The sequence below is a fragment of the Oncorhynchus tshawytscha genome, linkage group LG02, assembly GCF_018296145.1.
Source record: "Oncorhynchus tshawytscha isolate Ot180627B linkage group LG02, Otsh_v2.0, whole genome shotgun sequence".
Taxonomy (NCBI): domain Eukaryota; kingdom Metazoa; phylum Chordata; class Actinopteri; order Salmoniformes; family Salmonidae; genus Oncorhynchus; species Oncorhynchus tshawytscha.
The window spans coordinates 28,565,506-28,586,497 of record NC_056430.1 but is presented as its reverse complement, the minus strand read 5'-3'; the positions used below and the strand labels follow the sequence as shown (position 1 = coordinate 28,586,497).

Genomic DNA, 20,992 nt, shown 5'->3' with positions numbered 1-20,992 from the left:
CTCTCTCTCTCTCTCTCCCCCCTCTCTCTCTCTCTCTCTCTCTCTCTCTCTCTCTCCCTCTCTCTCTCCCTCTCTCTCGGTGCCCAGTGCCAGCTTTGTATTTCCCACATGTTTGAGACAGAAGTAGGAGTGATGCCATGCCAGGTGGGTATAGCTTTGCAGTTATGACAACAGGGGTTTGACACAGCACAGCCCTACAGACAGATGAGACCATTTTGAAATAAGAAAGTTGAGAGGCATTCTTCGAGACAGAACTTTCTCTGAGGTGCCTACATACTTTTTACAGGTCCAGTACTCTCAGTGTAAAGGTAGCCTCTCGTAACATATGAATCAACTAGCTGGCCAGTCAGCATACAAGATTTGGTTCTGGGTGCCAAGATTAGTATGAAGGTACTATAACTGTAAAGTATGTAAAGACCTCATAGAAAGTGCTCTTTGTACGAATGCCTGTTAAGTTGCTCAATTCATAATATTCCCATCTGTGATGTTCTACTGTTGAGGTTGTGGAGAGGTTCAGAAAGGTGTGAGGTTAACATTGGTAGCGAGGGTTAAGTGATATTTGTTTTTTTTGGGGTCTTTCTTCCTGATTTCTTTTCCTTTGTTGAGAGCAGATGTTGTGTGTTCCAGTGTCCGTGTAAAAGCAAGCCTACACATGTTACTGTCACTGTACCATTACAGCTGGAGAAGGACATTATGTCATCAAGGGACAGCTGGCTCCAATATACACAACTGTGAGAAAGTGTGTGAGCTGCTCGGGGTGTAACCATCACTCCTTTTTTGTTGTTGCACATTTTCCTCTTATTCCTGAACCTTGAGTGGGACACAGTTGAGCCCACACATACATTCACAGACAGACGCAGATACACATACACACCATAAAGGCATGCACGCATGCACACACTAAGTGTTTCTAATAATTGGTCCCACTGCTTTCCAGTGGACATGATTATTAATGATTATTAATGACTATTATTGATTATTGGTTCAGCCAACTACAAATAGGCTTGTTGATGATGATAACGAAAGATAAAGGAAATTGTAGAATTCCAGCATGCAGGCTCTGTATTTTGAGAGAGCCAAGTGAAAAAAAGAGGGTCTGTCTGGGAAAAAGAGCTGAAGCTCCGTATTGGGGCTTAAGTCTCCATCCATCTTAATAATAAGCAACTAAACAGCCCCCTCCCACTCTCTCTGCGTCTGGTCCTGGGAGCTACCTGGAGGCCCTACACAGAGCCAATTTAATAATGCTCTCCTCCATGCGCTTTGCTGTGGCATGGACTGCTGGCTGGAGAGGGCCTGGGGCTGCACTGGTGCACTCTGGGAAGGAAGAGGACCGTACTGGGCTTAAGGCAGTGTTGTGGAGGGTGTGGTGGAAGGTTAAATGTATCCGTCTTAACAGCCAACATATATATTCATAATTCAGATTTCATGAGTCATATTTCAGTATATTGATCCCCCCCAACTCTATTGATATTCAATTACAGTTAAATGCAGTACAACTAAGTTTCAATAAATAATATAACCACTGTAAGTAGTCATAAATTCTGTTCTGCTTACACCTTGATGTGAATGGGAGGGCCACTTACACAGTAATGAAAGACTTGTTCTGATGTTGTCACTGTTTAACTGTAATGAAAATTAGCATCCCTATTTGCTTTGCCTCCTGTTTGTTTGCAGATAATGCAGACAATCAATAGGGAGGGTAGTTAAGTGTATTATACATTACAGAGAGCCACCTCGGTCCTGGCCTTGATCCTGCTACTGCCACTATGGGTTATGTTCAGAGTAAAGTACTTTAACCAGGGATCATGGAGCACAACAGACTGCAGACATACTTTGCATATAAAGTAAACAGCAGCATAATATGGGGAGCCTTAGCCGAACTAGACGGCTGTACTGTACACACTTTGACATGTCCAATCACTTGAATTTACTACAGGTGGACTCCAATCAAGTTGTAGATACATCTCAAGGATGATCAATGGAAACAGGATGCACCTGAGCTCAATTTCGAGTCTCATAGCAAAGGGTCTGAATACTTGTGTAAATAAGGTATTTCTGTTTTTTATTTGTTATAAATTAGCAAAACTTTCTAAAAACCTGTTTTCCATTTTAGAATAAGGCTGTAACATAACAAAATGTGGAAAAGGTCAAGGGGTCTGAATACTTTCTAAATGCACTGTATTGTCTGAGGTCCACGTTACATGTATAGCCTACCTTAATGCCAACAACCGTATACAAAAAAATATACAATTATTAGTTTAATTGTATTGTTTTATAAAATACAGAAAGACTTAAATAATACAGGAAAATTCCACATATTGTTGGAGAGAACGGAATATTCAATGCTTAAACACTTTGTTAAGGTTCTCTCTTCCATGTCCTCAAGCCTTAAGGTGAAGATCCATGACTTTCATTTTCATCTCAAAGCGTCTCAGAGCCCAGCAAACAAACTGTTGTATAGATGTACCATTGATTTCACATTCACACGTCCAGACTTAAAGGGACTATGGGATTGCCCATGAATCCCAAATCTGTGTGCAACCAACCCACAGCCTATCAAGTCGACATCCACTCTCTTCTGTAAACTGGCAAGATTATTCACTCAACAGGATCTCCCTGCTTTCATCCTGCAAACTGCAGGCCAATCCGGCCGCTGACAGCCCAGTGATAGCATACAGATGGAAATGAAATGGTGGAGTGGAGTGGTTCTGTTTGTCAGAAACAGCAGGGCTGGCTGGCTGGCTGACTGGCTGCAGAGTCTGAATCCTCGCAGTACTGTACAATGCTGGGAAATGTACAGCCGGCTTGGCTTCTGATGAACTACTGCTCATCACTCAAAACAACGTACACCACACAGCTGCACGTGGCACACACTGTAACACAACTCATTACCTAAACATCCATATAGGCCTACTGTGACCATAAAAGTATCACTCCCACTCCTATACTGTACACCTCACTACATAACATCTCATGGAATGGCAGGGACAGTGAGGGGACACACACACAAACAAACACAAATAAACACAGACACACTCTAACACACACATTATTTTTTGTTGTTGTATTGTTTGTATTATTATATAAAACAAAATGTTTGTATTAGCGTAGTATTTTAAATGTCATGTTTTGTGTTTTTTTTGTGGAACCCAGGGAGAATAGCTGCTGCCTCTGCAAAAGCTAATGGGGATATAATAAACAAATAAACACCTCACAGTTTTAAGACAAATAATGGTATAGTTATACATGGGAGCCACTGAAGCAGTACACTCAGCGCTCTAAAGTGCCACCATTTTGATCACATATGCTCCTTAATATTTTGCTGTGCGACCTGGAATTGTTTTATGGGAGCACAAGTGTTTCTCTAAAAACAATCACCCAGATAATTATTCATCTACCTTCCCAATGAAAACTAGTTTGAAAATGTGAACATATATGTTGAAATTGAAATAATTTTTTAACGATACACCATCCTGCCTTGTTAACAACATGAACAAGCGACACAGATGAGGCCTACTGTTCGAGTTGAGAAAGGCACTCCTCCCTCACCTCTTTTGCCTGTTCACGTCATGGGCCATAGACCGGTGCACCGTGGTTCATTTGAATCAAACTCCCTCTGCTCTCTTGCACGTCATCATCACACACGTTCTAAAGGACAGTGTACCGTTTTCTATGTAATGCATCTCAATAGAAAAATAGTGCTTTTACATCATGTAGAAACCTAATATTCCACAAATTACATTTTAATTTCAATGACAGGTATTTGTTTTAAATATTTTTGCTTTTTGTAATAAACAAATGTATTTACATGGTTATACATGACTTTCTAGGGCACATCATGTGCTTCAGAAGTAGCTAGAATTCATATAGGCAATACTGTATCTCAGTGGAAGTTAAAACGTCTTATTTTCTGGTGCTCCTACATTTTATGTTGTGCTCCTAACTTTTTAAAATTGTGCTTCAGTAACACCAGTGCCACCAATTAAACATTTTTATTTAGAGCCCTAAATACAGTACATTTTGAAGTGAAAAGTGAAATAGCAGAGATGGAAAACGCAAAAGGGCCAGTTGACCTTTGACTGACCATAGAATTAGAACACATTTTGAAACCCTCTGTATGTCCTATCTATAGCAACAATCTATGTATTGGTTTTCGTTGAGCACTCCATATTTCTTATCTGTGTAGTTATCAGTTTTATCAGGAAAGACCTTATTGAGCCATATGAAGAATATCTTCCTTCCATTTATAGTCATTATTATTCCAGTGCCCATCAGATTGCACCATTGGTGAAGCAATCACATTGACCATCACTGAATAATCCCAAAATGATTTAGGTCTATTCGCAAGTTCTCTCCTCACTCTTATCAGCAAACAGAGTGTTTTTCTCTTTTCTTAGGGGTCGAATGAAAGGCCCCATCTCTTTTCTTGTGAATCAAGGCGGAGGAGAGGCCTGGTCCTGGACTGATTCATGTCCGCACACTGGCAGGATGTTATGCATGGATAATTGATTGTGGGAGCAGCATGGCCACCGTTGGATCTCGATGGTGCTGCCGAAATGTCACTTTACTGATGTTACAGCGGTGCAGATATTAAAGGCACTGCTCTCAAAGGCTTCCATCCCAGCCTCATCCTCTCCCACTGTGTCTGGGAAGACAGCGCTCTTCTGTTTGTCAGGGTTTCATTTCAGACAGGCACATCTCACATGCCCAGCCTTATCTGCACAGGACAGCGCACCCCCTTCAAGAAGAGGCATTGAACATTTCCAATCATAGGAATATATCACCTTTCTCTTTTAAGTGGAAATCAAAAGTATGTGAATAGAAAGAGAAAAGCGGACATAATTAAGATACCACTGTATCTGTCCATAGGTACTTTATATCCAAATGCCAGGAAAATTACACTCCAAGCTGAAAGTGTCCATTCCAACAATAATAAAAAGAGCATTCATTTCAGGAAAATATTTTCATGCTAGTTTTGAGAAGTTGTTGAGGGAAAATTGTTTGGAAATGTTTTAGACATTGAAGTCACATTTACTATAAAAAGTGTGGGAATAAATGTGAGGAATCCGGTTAATTTGAGCTGGAGTTAGTGGATAGAATAGCAAAAGCATACCAGGGACAGGTAAACTATGTTAATCTACAAGGTTTATACTGGTAAAAAGAGAATAAACCTGCATGCCTCTTCGCTTGCACAAAGCCCCTGGTTGAGGCCAATTATTTACAAATACAAAGAAAGTAAGAAACAATATTTGTCATGTCACTGGGCACAGACGTCAGTTCAACATCTCGTTTTAATTTACATTTGGTCAAGTTGTCAACTAATGTGAATTCAACATTAAATCAACAAAACATTTCAAATCATTGGATTTAGTTGAACATTTGGGTGAAAAAAAGACAACATTCCATTACGTTGATAACTTTTTTCAAATCGAATCAGTTTTTATTTTTATGAAATGACGTGGAAACAACGTTGATTCAACCAGTTTTTGCCCAGTGGGATGCTACTCAATGAGGTAATAGAGTTATCTCCAAAAGTATTGGGACAGTGGCACATTATTTGTTGTTTTGGCTCTGTACTCCAGGACTTTGAATTGTGATTAAATGGCAGACGATCATCTTTCATTTGAGGGTATTTTCATCCAGGTGAACCGTGTAAAATGTGCAGAACTTTTTGAACATAGTCCCAACATTTTAGGAGACCAAAAGTATCAGGAAAAATGTACGTATATGTGTTTTAAAGTAGTACAAAGTTCAGTAATTGGCACCATATTCCTAGTACGCAATGATCACATCAAGCTTGTGACTCTACAAACCTGTTGGATGCATTTGCTGTTTGTTTTGGTTGTGTTACAGATGATTTTCTGCCCCGTAGAAATGAATGGTAAATAATGCATTGTGTCATTTTGGAGTCACATTTATTGTAAATAACAATAGAATTTGTTTCCAAACACTTCTACATTCATGTGGATGCTACCATGATTACGAATAGTCCTGAATGAACTGTGAGTAATGATGAGTCGGAGAGGGGTATGATATTTGTGCCTCTTTAACTTTCTCAATTATCATTACTCACGATTCATTCAGGATTATTCGTAATTTCTAAACGATTCACCCGAGATGGATGAAAATACCCTCCAATGAAAGCTGACAGTGTGCACTTTAATCTCACAGTCATTGTATTATGTATTATTTAAAATCCAAAGTGCTAGAGTACAGAGCCAAAACAAACAAAAAATGTGTCATTGTCCCAATACTTTTGGAGTTCCCTGTATGTATCATACTTTAGTGTGATCTAAATGATCACACAGTCAATCTTTAGTGTAGTTCTTTATGCTCTGTAGATCTGATAAGAAATAATGAGTGGGAGTGAATTGAGGCCTCTGTTTCTCTGCCTTACCAATATTCTTCAATCAACATTTAGAAGCATCGGCTTTCCATATAATCAAGTGTGAATGAACATGTAAGCTTAGCCAAGTATTAACAGAATTTGGCCTTTCCTCCACACACAGTGGGCCTTGCTGGCGTGTGAATCCACACTAGCGTGACTAAGGTAAAAGGCAAAAAGCTTGAGGAGGGGAAAGGACCTGAAACAGACAGGCGGGAGAGACCATAATGGGGTTTTGTATTGAAGAAGGGAGAACATTGATAGTCACCATATGTCTGTAGTGCATAGACTGGGGGTCTACAGTAAATTACATTACCCAACCCACAACGTGAGCCAACCAAGAGATGTGCGTAACGTGGTCTGAGATAGCTATCGTGTGAAAAGTGGGCCGCTGTGTGTGAGAGCCATGCCCTGATCGGTCATGCTGTGTTTTTGGGGAGTGACAGAGGAAGCAGCAGCTGCATGGTTCACCTGTCCTGTCCTGTACACGGCTCTCCATCAACACTGGCTCTTCCCTTTTCATAGGCCGGCACCTTCCCTTGTGTACAATCAAAGGAATCTCACATGTAACACTTATCTAATGTGACAACATTTACAAGATCCCAGTCCCACTGTTCTGCAGACATGTAGAATGATAGGGTTTTCCATTTGTTTAAGTCCACAGTGATTTAAGAATGATACGCATAAACATAGGCCCCATGACCTCCAGTCACCAGGTCACCAGCAAACAGCTATGTACTTCAACTATATGTAAAGCCTAATACAGACATTTTTTAAACTGCACATGAATTCAAACATGCTTTCTCATTGCAGAGGAAGAATGTTGTCAGAAAACCTGGAAACTCTTGCGAATGGAGAATTCAATTGTTTTCACATACAGTACATTTACTTGGGTAGATACTCACATTACTTAAGCCACTTAAGACTACTGTCACTCTGTGCTTATCTAATGTGAATATTATGAATGCAGCCACTCAGAGTCTATCAGCGAGCCACAGAGCACCCTGTGAGAGAGGAGAGAGAGCGGACCAGAGGGAAGCACAGGCAGGGGAGACCTCAGTAGAGCAGAGCAGGGTCGGGGAGCGGCCCGTGGGCATGGCCTCTCTCTCTGTCACCACTTCGTTAGGCACGAAACACTAATCCTGCTTGTGTCTTTATTACCCTCTCTGTGGAGGAGCTAGGGGGTGGCTGGGGGGGAGGGGGTACCGCTGCAGGGACCAGTCATCAGCATTAGTGTTTGAAGATAGGCCATGCTGCATGGCATTAGGGGATCTAATGGAGGCAGAGAGAGAGATATAGACACTAACAGAAAGAGAGACTGGATAAAAAATGGGATAGAAAGAGGGGGGAGACAGGCAGTGTCACTTGTACCCCCCTCAAAATAGTTTGGGAGGGGGCATAGTCTGAGGGCAGGGAGATTACTGCAACCATAAATGGCTCTAGGGCAATTGTGTGTTTGAGTCGTTACACACACTCTAATCAAAACAGCACATTCATGAGCTGCTGCTTCAATTTGCAACATTGTCTCTGTTGGGTGTAAACAACATGTTCCCAACTGGATTTACATGGATATCTTTGAGCACATCAAAACTGGGAAAATAAGTTCTGTGAGTGGGACAATTTGATTCTGTTTGACTTGATGATAAGTATTATGTTGTTTCTAACTTTAGTTAGACCAAGGGAGTGAAATTACTTTTCTTTTATGGTATCCATTGGACTGCAAACACCGACAATATGGAAGTTCGGAAATCTAAGTTCCCTGAAATCGAGGTTCCTTGTTGAAAGTTGAAGTTACTGAGCTGGCGCCACCTTGTGTCTGTTGAATGGCCATCTGCTAATCCAGGTGTTTAACATTCACTCACTGTCACCTTGTTCCCCAGATCCCTCCACACACAGGCCTCCAGCTGTCACCTGAGCACTTGGTAGCATAAGGTAATATCATCGAGATGCAATCAAGATTATATGCTTGCCACTCATCGCCTGCTCTTGGAGGCTCACAATGCGTGAAAAAGACACAAGATAAAGCTTATGCACAGATCGGCAGATAAAATGTCACTAAATATTCATCCCATATTCAACTGTAGTGGTACAGGCTCTACCTGAGTGGGAGGAAAAACCCAACCAAGAGTAGTTACCATAGAGTAGTGGATGTATGATTTGAATCACACCACCACACTATGACTGAAATGTAGCAATTCAATGTATTTTCAAAACTCTCCTCAAATGTTTTAATCTCTCCCCATAGAGCCAATTTTACTGTGACCATATTGAGTAGTGGCACCTCTTTCCTGAGTTTCTGAAGCAGGGTTTGCTGCTGTGTATCTTAACCCAACAGGGCCTTTGCATGTACATTCATGTCGCAAAAACGAGTTTATTTCCATGTTTACACCGTTTCATATTCAGAGCAATGGTAACAGGATTACTTTGTGACAAACGGTAATTGGTGGAATTCCCTCATTTCAGTCAGTGGATTTTGTTTTTTTTCTTTCTGAAAATGATTCTGTAGTGTAGAATCCCCAGTGGTTGGATTCCAGAAGCCCTTCAGGTTTATGAGTAGACCTCTGTGGTGTGCCAGATAAAGCAGAGCAGAGGGAAGGCCTGGCATGGCCTGGCATGCAGGAGGCAGAACTCGCTGGGGAAAAGAATAAGCTAGAGTTCACTGATCAACACTCATGCTCCTGCTCCTCTAACAGACATCGGCATGAAGATATCATCTGTGGCCCAATGAGCAGAACACCAGAGAGAGAAATCTCATCAACAACAAACAAATAAATATGATATATACACGGAACAAAAATATAAATGCTACATGTAAAGTGTTGCTCCTATGTTTCATGATCTGAAAAAAAATATCTCAGAAATTTTCCATATGCATAAAAAGCTTATTTATCTCAAACTTTGTGTACAAATTTGTTTACATCCCTGTTAGTGAGCATTTCTCTTTGGCCAAGACAATCCATCTACCTGACAGGTGTGGCATATCGTCTGAGACCAGCCACCCGGACAACGGATAAAACTGTGAGTTTGCACAACCGAAGAATTTCTGCACAAACTGTCAGAAACCGTCTCAGGGAAGTTCATCTGTGTGCTCGTTGTCCTCACCAGGGTCTTGACCTGACTGCAGTTTGGCTTCGTAACTGACTTCAGTGGGCAAATGCTCATCTTTGTTGGTCACTAGCATGCTGAAGAGATGGCAGACAACATGTATGGTGTCATTTGGGTGAGCAGTTTGCTGATGTCAACGTTGTGAACAGAGTGCCCCATGGTGGAGGATGGGTTATGGTATGGGCAGGCATAAGGTACGGACAATGAACACAATTGCATTTTATAGATGGTCATTTTAATGCACAGAGTTACGAGATCCTGAGGCCCATTGCTGTGACATTCATCCGCTGCCATCACCTCATGTTTCAGCATGATAATGCGCAGCTCCATTTTGCAAGGATCTGTATGCAATTCCTGGAAGCTGAAAATGGCCCAGGGCCTGCATACTCACCAGACGTCACCCATTGAGTATGTTTGGAATTCTCTGGATCGACAGGTACGACAGCGTGTTCTTTTTTAAAGGTATCTGTGACCAACATATGCATATCTGTATTCCCAGTCATGTGAAATCAATAGATTAGGGGCTAATGCATTTATTTTGATTGACTGATTTCCTTCTATGAACTGTAACTCAGTAAAATCTTTGAAATTGTTGCATGTTGCATTTAGATTTTTGTTTAGTGTACAGTCGTGGCCAAAAGTTTTGAGAATGACACAAATATAAATTTTCACAAAGTCTGCCTCAGTTTGTATGATGGCAATTTGCATATACTCCAGAATGTTATGAAGAGTGATCAGATGAATTGCAATTAATTGCAAAGTCCCTCTTTGCCATGCAAATGAACGGAATCCCCCCAAAACATTTCCACTGCATTTCAGCCCTGCCACAAAAGGACCAGCTGACATCATGTCAGTGATTCTCTCATTAACACAGGTGTGAGTGTTGACGAGGACAAGACTGGAGATCACTCGGTCAAGCTGATTGAGTTCGAGTAAAGAGAATGGAAGCTTCAAAAAAAGGGTGGTGCTTGGAATCGTTGTTCTTCCTCTGTCAGCCATGGTTACCTGCAAGGAAACACGTGCCATCATCATTGTTTTGCACAAAAAGGGCTTCACGGGCAAGGATAATGCTGTCAGTAAGATTGCACCTAAATCAACCATTTATCGGATCATCAAGAACTTCAAGGAGAGCGGTTCAATTGTTGTGAAGAAGGCTTCGGGACGCCCAAGAAAGTCCAGCAAGCGCCAGGACCATCTCCTAAAGTTGTTCAGCTGCGGGATCGGGGCACCACCAGTACAGAGCTTGCTGAGGAACGGCAGCAGGCAGGTGTGAGTGCAACTGCACGCACAATGAGGCAAAGACTTTTGGAAGATGGCCTGGTGTCAAGAAGGGCAGAAAAGAAGCCACATCTCTCCAGGAAAAACATCAGGGACAGACTGATATTCTGCAAAAAGTATAGGGATTGGACTGCTGAGGACATGGGTAAAGTCATTTTCCCTGATGATTCCCCTTTCCGATTGTTTGGGGCATCCGGAGAAAAGCTTGTCCGGAGAAGACAAGGTGAGTACTACCATCAGTCCTGTGTCATGCCAATAGTAAAGCATCCTGAGACCATTCATGTGTGGGGTTGCTTCTCAGCCAAGGGAGTGGGCTCACTCACAATTTTGCCTAAGAACACAGCCATGAATAAAGAATGGTACCAACACATCCTCCGAGAGCAACTTCTCCCAACCATCCAGGAACAGTTTGGTGACGAACAATGCCTTCTCCAGCATGATGGAGCACCTTGCCATAAGGCAAAAGTGATAACTAAGTGGCTCTAGGAACAAAACATTGATATTTTGGGTCCATGGCCAGGAAACTCCCCAGACCTTAATCCCATTGAGAACTTGTCTTAAATCCTCAAGAGGCGGGTGGACAAACAAAACCCCACAAATTCTGACGAACTCCAAGCATTGATTATGCAAGAATGGGCTACCATCGGTCAGGATGTGGCCCAGAAGTTAATTGACAGTATGCCAGGGCAGATTGCAGAGGTCTGGAAAAAGAAGGGTCAACCCTGCAAATATTGACTCTTTGCATCAACTTCATGTAATTGTCAATAAAAGCCTTTGACACTTATGAAATGCTTGTAATTATACTTCAGTATTCCATAGTAACATCTGACAAAAATTTCTAGAGACACTGAAGCAGCAAACTTTGTGAAAATTTATATTTGTGTCATTCTCAAAACTTTTGGCCATGACTGTATATACACTACCGTTCAAAAGTTTGGGGTCACTTAGAAATGTCCTTGTTTTGGAAAGAAAATAAAAAATTTTGTCCAATGAAATAACATCAATTTGATCAGAAATACAGTGTAGACATTGTTAATGTTGTAAGTGACTCTTGTAGCTGGAAGCAGATGATTTTTAATGGAATATCTACATAGGCATACAGAGGCCCATTATCAGCAACCATTACTCCTGTGTTCCAATGGCACGTTCTTTAGACTAATTGAGTATCTGGAGTATCAGCATTTGTGGGTTTGAATTCAGGCTCAAAATGGCTAGAAACAAATACCTTTCTTCTGAAATTCATCAGTCTATTCTTGTTCTGAGAAATGAAGGCTATTCCATGCGAGAAATTGCCAAGAAACTGAAGATCTGGTACAACGCTGTTTACTACTCCCTTCACAGAACAGCGCAAACTGGCTCTAACCAGAATAGAAAGAGGAGTGGGAAGCCCCGGTGCACAACTGAGCAAGAGGACAAGTACATTAGAGCGTCTAGTTTGAGAAACAGACTCCTCACTTCCTCATCTGGCAGCTTCATTAAATAGTACTCGCAAAACACCAGTCTCAACGTCAACAGTGAAGAGATTGACTCCCGGAATGCTGGCCTTCTTATATTTGGCAAAATATCTCTCTATTAAACAACAAAGGATTACTTCATAAAGTTATACAATTCAGGAAAGATGTGTCTGCTCTGCAATATTTGAGTAGTTGTGGCCTTGCACAGATGGCTCAGAGACTGAATTTGCATTGTCAGTGTATCAGCCTAATCCACTTTCTTACCAGGTTACCTGGTTTGCAAATCACTAACAGGCGTTTCCTGAGTTTGATCATAAACATACCATGAGCTCCTTCTGTAAAGAAATGAGTAAATGGATAAATAAATCCATGTTTTAGGCAAATGAGCTGGTGTACCACTGTGGGTCTGGCTCAGTTGATCCCAGCTGCATTTGTCGGTAATCACCGGTGCCTTTTGGATTGGCTCAAAGGCACGCAACAAAAAAAATCCGCCAGCACCCCCTACACTTTGCCTAATCTGCTGTTTCACTGGGATCTTGTTCTTCGCACAAATGTGAAAGTGAATCTCTGCGGCAGAATGCACAGTTGCACATTAAACTGGGAAGAGTGTCGGCACACTAAAGCCCCAGACATTAAATCTGGGATTTACACTGGAATATAATTCCCTGAGGTGCCTTAAGAGATGTCTTCTTCAATTGAAAGGGATTTGATGCAGAAGTTCTTAGACAGAGCTTCAAGTTTTTAGTTACCTTCATTTCCTCATTTCAGAAAATCTTGAGAAAATCACATATTAGTTTGAACTAGTTTTCTTTCAGATCTTTTAACCACTGTATAATAAACATTAGGGTTTTAAATAATGTATTGAATAATATAAACCTCAATCGCATTTATGTTTGGGCAAACAAATGCTCGAAATTGAAGGCTTGTTTTATAAACACCTATATTTACAGTAGTTTTATTGACAATTTATGGGTGAATGCCTCCCCCTGGTGGATGTACTTGAACCTACCAGTGCAGATATGTTGCATTTTAAAGTGAATTATGTTGCATCATATATAAATGAAAATGTATTATCGTACACTCCGCATAATAAATTACGTAGGACTATAAATATGCTACGGTGTATAGAAATGGTCTAATAAATTCTGTGATATTCTTTGATAAATTCATCCAAGCGTATTGTTTGTCACCTCAGCGAATCCGTAGCTGTAATTTACGTGTATGAGTGTTCCTGCCAAGATAAAAGTCCTCTCACAAACAGTTGATTTCCTGTTGCTGACAGTCACACACCCACTCTCTCAAGAATGGCAGGGAAAAAGGCATTAGTAATCCTCTCTAAAGGTGCAGAAGAGATGGAAACAGTTATACCTGTGGACGTAATGCGCAGAGCTGGGGTTAGTAAACTTATCAAGTTAGCTAAATGGGTTGCGCACACTAAACACTGATATAGTTAAGTTGAGATTGTGCTAACGTTAGCTGGCTGGCTCAATTTAGCTTGCTAAAAGCTGCATTTTAGTTAGCTAGTATTTTAGCAGATATTTTATTTACCTAGCCACAGTCAAGTTGAAGCTGCAGTCCAAGTTCGACACACATACATATCTCCTTATTTGTTGCACTAAGTAGCTAACGTTACCTACCTTGCTAGAACACCGCTATAACAAGTCTAGCAAGCTAACTTTATGTTGTACTTAACTATTATCTACCTTAGCTGGCCAAATATAACAGACATGATGAACAACGGCAGTTGTATCCATGGTTAGTTAGCTAATGTGTTGTCATTGTGTTAGCTAGCTAGCTAGTGTGTTGGCACATTCAAAACATGTAAGGTGAGTAAAAGGCCACTGCAAATGTCAACGGTGACTGCTGTGTAACTACTGTAGGATAGGAAAAGTCCCATACTCCTTTTGATTATTGGGAATTTATGGTTAAGGGGCAATGTCTGCTGATGGTCATTGAAGTAGTTGTGCTTTTGTTTGTGTCCACATCCTGCAGATTGCTGTGATGTTGGCAGGGTTGACGGGCAAAGAGCCAGTGCAGTGCAGCAGAGATGTCTACCTTGTTCCTGATGCCAGCCTGGAGGATGCCCGCAAGCAGGTCAGGTCCTGCCTCCAGACCCTGCAGTCATATTAGTCTACACAGCATGCTGTTCTCTGACTGCACAACGTTTACAATGCATTCTGAATCAAATGTTTTCCCACTTTAAAACTTTATTCATTGATTTAATGTACAAGGTTGATGCATCGGCAATTGGTACTATAAATGTGTTATCCGTGACCTTGTATCTTTTGATGCAGGGTCCGTATGATGTGGTTTTTCTGCCAGGGGGAGCTCTCGGTGCCCAGCACCTGTCAGAGGTAGGGATGCCGTTAATGTTTGGCATTCAGTGCAAAAACTTTTAGCTGCAGATTAATCTCTCCTGTGTGTCCCTGGCATTGGCAATATAATGTTGCAGGTAGATACTGTAACATTTGTGTCTTGTTCATGTTTTGGTTGAAAAACAATAAATATATTTTTAGGAACTATTTTTCCTACATTTTAAATATAATTTAATTGGTATGCTCTTGAGATTATTCTTGTTTATAAAAACAAGTAAATATACAGTGACTATATGATGCTTAATTAATGTTATGGTTTTAGCCCTTACAACTACAAGCTCTGAAAGTTGTTTCACAATAACTTTAAATTGATTTTCAGTCTTGCTGGAAACATTGACTCATCTATTGCCCTCAATATTAGACTGTCCATTTACTGAAAAGTCAGTGTTATAACACACATTCTGTATGAGTGTAGAGTGACTCAACTCTCTGTATGTGGCCTCCATGTTCTCTTGTAGTCGCCTGCTGTGAAAGAGGTGTTGAAGGACCAGGAGGACAGGAAAGGGCTGATCGCTGCCATCTGTGCAGGTACTGTTCCTTCTGCGAGAATGTACAAATCCACCTCTAGATTATGGCTCACACACTCCATGATGTATCTGTGCCAATGACCACAGCTGGGGCAAGATTGCTTAGATTTAATCTTGAGTTAAATATGTAACCAGTGATTTCTGTCAGACAGGGAGTGTAGTATAAGGCTGTCACCTTTCCATTATTAGTAAGCAGGAAATCAATACACAATGAGATTATGATAGAACGAGATATTAGTGCCACTGACAAAGCCCACTACCTCTGAGATTTTCTGCCTGCCTGTGCTGATGAAGGGCACTGAAAGGATGTTGTCAGAGCAGAGTAAAGGGCATCCTAGAAAACATCTGTTCCCACAGGAATATATAATGAACCTGCCAAATGGATGACCAGCAGCAGTGTCACATTGTGCTCTGCTTAAGTGAAAATAATGCTTTCTATTTCTAGTGTGAAAAGTGCTTGACTCAATTACTCCATGTATAGCAGGTAATGTCATAGACCCTCGGGTCTCCCATTTCATACTCCTCTTTCTAAACAAAATCAGTTTTGTGGAAGACTAAGTTTGTGCATAATAATCTTCATCGTCATCTGAGAGAGGGATGCACTGCCTCCTGCTGTCCCAGCCCTGGCCAGGCACTCTCTCTGGAGACGGCCGTTTGTCCAGCCTGGTGTCCTCGGGACAGAGCGGAGGCAGGCATGTAACGGGAGGAGCTGGGCTCTACTTAACTGGCAGGCACCTGCTCTGCCTGCCAGAGAGGAGTCTATTCTTTAGACTGCATGGGAAGGCAGCCAAGGACCATGATCAATAGCTTTCTATTTATTAAGTCGGAGGATGAGCTTACTGCAGTGCTAGGACATTGCCAATGTTAATGCAGCAGACACAAACTCCATTATTTTTAGTCTCTGTTTTCTCCCTTCCTCTAAATATGGTGTGCAGAGGTGGATTGAAACTGTATACGCTATGTGGTTAATTTTAGATCCTATTTTATGGTAGTGTGATGTCTATTAATGAGTCTGGCTTTTAGTTGGGATGTCACCTCAATGTAACATGCAAACAAAAGTTGAGGTGTATTGATTGTGACACCTCTGGGTTTTTGAGAAGGAATAATTTGACACCTTTTGTTGTCCAGTGAGTGCCATGTCTGTTTTGAAGAGTTTGAATTGAATACAGAGAAAGATATTGGTCTAACTCCTGTTCCCTCCTCACCTCAGGTCCCACGGCGCTCCTGGCACACGGTATTGCCTACGGCAGCACAGTCACCACCCACCCTGGTGCCAAGGACAAAATGATGACTGGTGGTAAAGCTACACAAACAGCCTGGCTGCCACAGGGCTAAGGTTCAGGTTAGGGTTGCAAAGGGCCAGAACCTTTCTGGGAAATTTCTGGAAATTTTCCATGGGTAGTTAAGCCTAGGAATTTGGAATTTTGCTTAAATTCATTAAAAAAAGTTATCTTATAACAGTGAACCTTGTGTATCCCACAAAAAAAGGCAATTCTAGATCTTGTGGCATATTTTGGTGAAACTATCCTGAATTCAATGGAATTGCAACCCTCGCATGTGCAGTGCACTCCTCTGTTACATGTGCAGTGCACTCCTCCGTTACATGTGCAGTGCACTCCTCCGTTACATGTGCAGTGCACTCCTCCGTTACATGTGCAGTGCACTCCTCCGTCACATGTGCAGTGCACTCCTCCGTCACATGTGCAGTGCACTCCTCCGTCACATGTGCAGTGCACTCTTCCGTCACATGTGCAGTGCACTCTTCCGTCACATGTGCAGTGCACTCTTCCGTCACATGTGCAGTGCACTCTTCCGTCACATGTGCAGTGCACTCTTCCGTCACATGTGCAGTGCACTCTTCCGTCACATGTGCAGTGCACTCTTCCGTCACATGTGCAGTGCACTCTTCCGTCACATGTGCAGTGCACTCTTCCGTCACATGTGCAGTGCACTCTTCCGTCACATGTGCAGTGCACTCTTCCGTCACATGTGCAGTGCACTCTTCCGTCACATGTGCAGTGCACTCTTCCGTCACATGTGCAGTGCACACTAATGAGATGCTATTGAGCCCACAACTACACTGTCTGAACCAAGGACTACATGTTTTCTGGTAAGTTTTGATCACAATACTGGATGGGGTGAAAATATTTTATGACATTTTTTGTTAACTAGTAAATAGTAACCTACAGCAACATGTGTTTAAATTCTTTCTAACTTGTTAACAATTCCTGCTATTTAGTTTGTTACAATGTGAGTTTTAGCTTGCAATTCATAAACATTTATCTTACAAAGGAGCTGTTTAATCTAACTGCTTAACTATTTATCTGTACATGGAATTGTATTTGTTTTTTTTACAAAAAAAAATCTCAATCTTTACAGGAAAGTTCCACGGGCACTATCTGATGTGTGGAGACATTTCACTGCAGCTAATGTAGAAGGAAAATCTGTGTACATTTTGCAAATACTGTGCCAAATCATATGTGAATGCAACAAAGATGCAGAATCATCTGGCAAAGTGCATAAAGTTCCCTTCGTGCTCATAACAAGCAAACTCTGACAAAAGTCCCTTTACTTCTAGTCGAGGTGAAAATGATGAATCAGACACCTTATCGATAGCAACAGCTCATGGTCCTCCTGGAATCAGAATTTTTTTTGGGACACAAGGGAGGAACGTAGTCGGATGAATGCTGATGAATGTCTTGCTCGAGCTGTGTATACAACTGGTTCACCTCTGCTCACAGCCGATGTGTATTGGAAGAGATTTCTGAATGTTCTTCACCCAGCATACACCCCTCCAACCAGACATACTTTATCTACTTGTTTGATGGATGCAGAGTTCAAGTGGAGGTCAAGCAAATCATAGAGAGAACAGACTGTATTGCAATCATCTCTGATGGATGGTCGAATGTTCATGGGCAAGGAATAATTAACTACATCTCCACCCCTCAACCAGTATTCTACAAGCGCACAGACACAAGGGACAACAGACACACCATTGTCTACATTACAGATGAGCTGAAGGCAGTCATCAATGACCTTGGACCATAGAAGGTATTAACACTGGTGACAGACAATGCAGCGAGCATGAAGGCTGCATGGTCTAAAGTGGAAGATTCCTACCCTCACATCACACCCATTGGCTGTGCTGCTCATGCATTGAATCTGCTCCTCAAGGATATGGCACTGAAAACAATGGATGCACTCTACAAGAGCCAAGGAAATGGTTAGGTATGTGAAGGGTCATTAAGTTATAGCAACAATCTACCTCACCAAGCAAAGTGAAGAATAAGAGCACCACATTGAAGCTGCCCAGCAACACCCGTTGGGGTGGTGATGTCATCATGTTTGACTACTGCAGGGGAAGGAGTCTCTCCAATAAATGGCCACATCACAGTCTGACGATATGGACAGCCCCATCAAGAGGATCCTCCTGGATGATGTATTTTGGGAGAGAGTGGTAAGCCTGAAACTCCTGAAACCTATAGCAGTAGCCATTGCATGGATTGAGGGAGACAATGCCATCCTGTCTGATGTTCAGACTCTGCTTGCAGATGTAAGAGAAGAAATCCGTACTGCCCTGCCCACTTCACTGTTGCTCCAAGCAGAGGAAACTGCAGTTCTGAAATACATCAAAAGCGTGAAGAGTTCTGCGTGAAGACCATACACGCTGCAGCATACATGTTGGACCCCATGTGTGCTGGCAAGAGCATCCTGTCTGGTGCAACGATCAACAAGGCATATGGTGTCATCACTACTGTGTCTCGCCACTTTGACCTGGATGAGGGCAAGGTTCTTGGCAGTCTGACGAAGTACACTTCCAAGCAAGGGCTTTGGGATGGAGATGCTTTATGTCAGTCGTGCCAGCGTATCATCAGGACTTTGTGGATCTGAGGCTCTTTCCCCTGTTGCCTCCATCATCCTCCAAATCCCACCAACATCCGCTGCCTCAGAGCACAACTGGTCCTTGTTTGGGAACACGCACATCAAAGCATGCAACAGGCTGACCAATACAAGGGTTGAAAAATGGGTGGCCATCTGGGCAAATCTGAAGCTTTTTGAGCTTGACAACAAGCCATCAACAAGGTTTGAAAGTGACCGTGAAGATGAGGCCTCAGATTCTGATGTTCAAGAGGTGGACATTGAGGTCAAGGGAGACTAGATGGAAGCCTCAGAGGAAGACAACCAAAGCTTTAGTTTCTAGATTATCATTATACAGATGTTGAAAACATTTTTGGGAGATGTGATAGATCATTGGGGATCATTCAATATTCCCTTTATTTTGTTCTGTGAAATCATCCCATGTGAAGAGTCCACTCATTTAATTAAACTAAAATGGTTTGCTTCATTTCTGTTGGAAAGATTTAATAATTTGCAATTGTCTACTTAGAAACAAACCTTTTACCTTGTCTCCATATGATATTGTGTATATATATCCAATAGCAAAAAACATCTACATTTAAATGGTATTAATATTAAATTGCGTATATTTCCACAGAAAGTTTCCACCTCTGAATATTCCATAAAATGTGCAAACCTAGTTCAGGTTGACTAATCTCTGCACTCTAGAGCTAGTTGATAGCCACTGTGGTACTTGTTTGTTAGTTGGATGTTACACAAAATACATGCACATGTAGGAAATCTTCCTGTATGATGACTCAGCAGGCTGTGTGGCAGGAAATGCAGCACAATGAGCAGATCCCAAGTACTACTGAACAGTGGTGACAAACGATTGTGGTCCTTTGTGTCCAGCAGAGGGTGCTGTAACAAGTTTCTTACTTTATGATATTCATCAGTACAAGGTCATTATGCACCAGCATTTGATCAGATTCAATCAGTAAACACTAACATAAATAATTAAAAGAGACCGCATATACACAAGTTAAATTACGTAATAAATGCAAGAAGGTTAAACCAATGAATAACTTGATTTGAACAAGTGGTCCTAAATTAATCCCCATTTGCAGAGTATTACACAATGGTGTTTCTCTCTCTTCACCACTGTTCCTCTCCACTCCCTAGGCCACTACAAGTATTCTGAGGCTCGAGTCCAGAAGGATGGCCATCTGATTACCAGCCGCGGGCCAGGAACCAGCTTTGAGTTTGCCCTGGCCATTGTAGAGGAGCTCATGGGGGCTGAAGTTGCTGCTACTGTCAAAGCACCCCTGGTTCTGAAAGACTGAGTGGTGTTGAGCCTTTCAAACTAAAGCACTGTCAACTAAACCCTAAGTACTCTGCACTGTTCATCATGGTACAAATGCCAATTATTGTGAACAAAGAATAATTATTTACAGGATAATGTGCAATAGTAAGAATATGCATTTTTATTATTCTCTTCTATCCTTCCCTGGGACATGTTGCCCCTGCACTTTAAGCATCAGTGATTTGGGATTGTTATTGCTTTTGTATAGGAAAATCACCAATGTTAAATTGTATTGATTTAAATATCAAATATATTGCTGTCTTCACTGTCCAAAAGCACTGATGTAGCTTCATCATTAAAGTCAACTGAGCCCCCTTCAGACTCTCGGTACAGTGACGGTATGTGTATATTTATAACAATGACACTGGAGGTAATATGAGAGTATGCATTCGACACGAGTCAGAAATAACAAGAGCAGTAGTTACTGCCCTTCGCTTTCGTTAGAATTATCATCAAGCCATCAACAATGTAGCCGCAGCATGAAATCAAAGTTATATTTGTGTTTCATCACACAAATAAATGGCTACCGATCAGGTTATGGCTGAATAATCTTACTGAATCGACAGTGCTGTAGGCTAAACAACAGATTTGAGAGCTTCACATATGATTTGACTGATTGCAGTAAAATGGATTACGAAAACACAGGTGGGCGTGGGAAGCCTAGCTGC

General features: G+C 41.6%; 1 protein-coding gene across 1 annotated transcript; it reads left to right on the top strand.

Annotated features, from left to right (window-relative positions):
- Window positions 1-13,457: 13,457 nt before the first annotated feature.
- park7 (parkinson protein 7) lies at window positions 13,458-20,643 on the top strand. The gene is made up of 6 exons (XM_024374898.2): window positions 13,458-13,616; window positions 14,215-14,316; window positions 14,517-14,576; window positions 15,056-15,125; window positions 16,335-16,421; window positions 20,144-20,643. Exons 1-6 carry the CDS (start codon window positions 13,527-13,529, stop codon window positions 20,302-20,304), a joined length of 570 nt encoding a protein of 189 aa, XP_024230666.1. The 5' UTR covers window positions 13,458-13,526; the 3' UTR covers window positions 20,305-20,643.
- The last annotated feature ends 349 nt before the right edge of the window (window positions 20,644-20,992 follow it).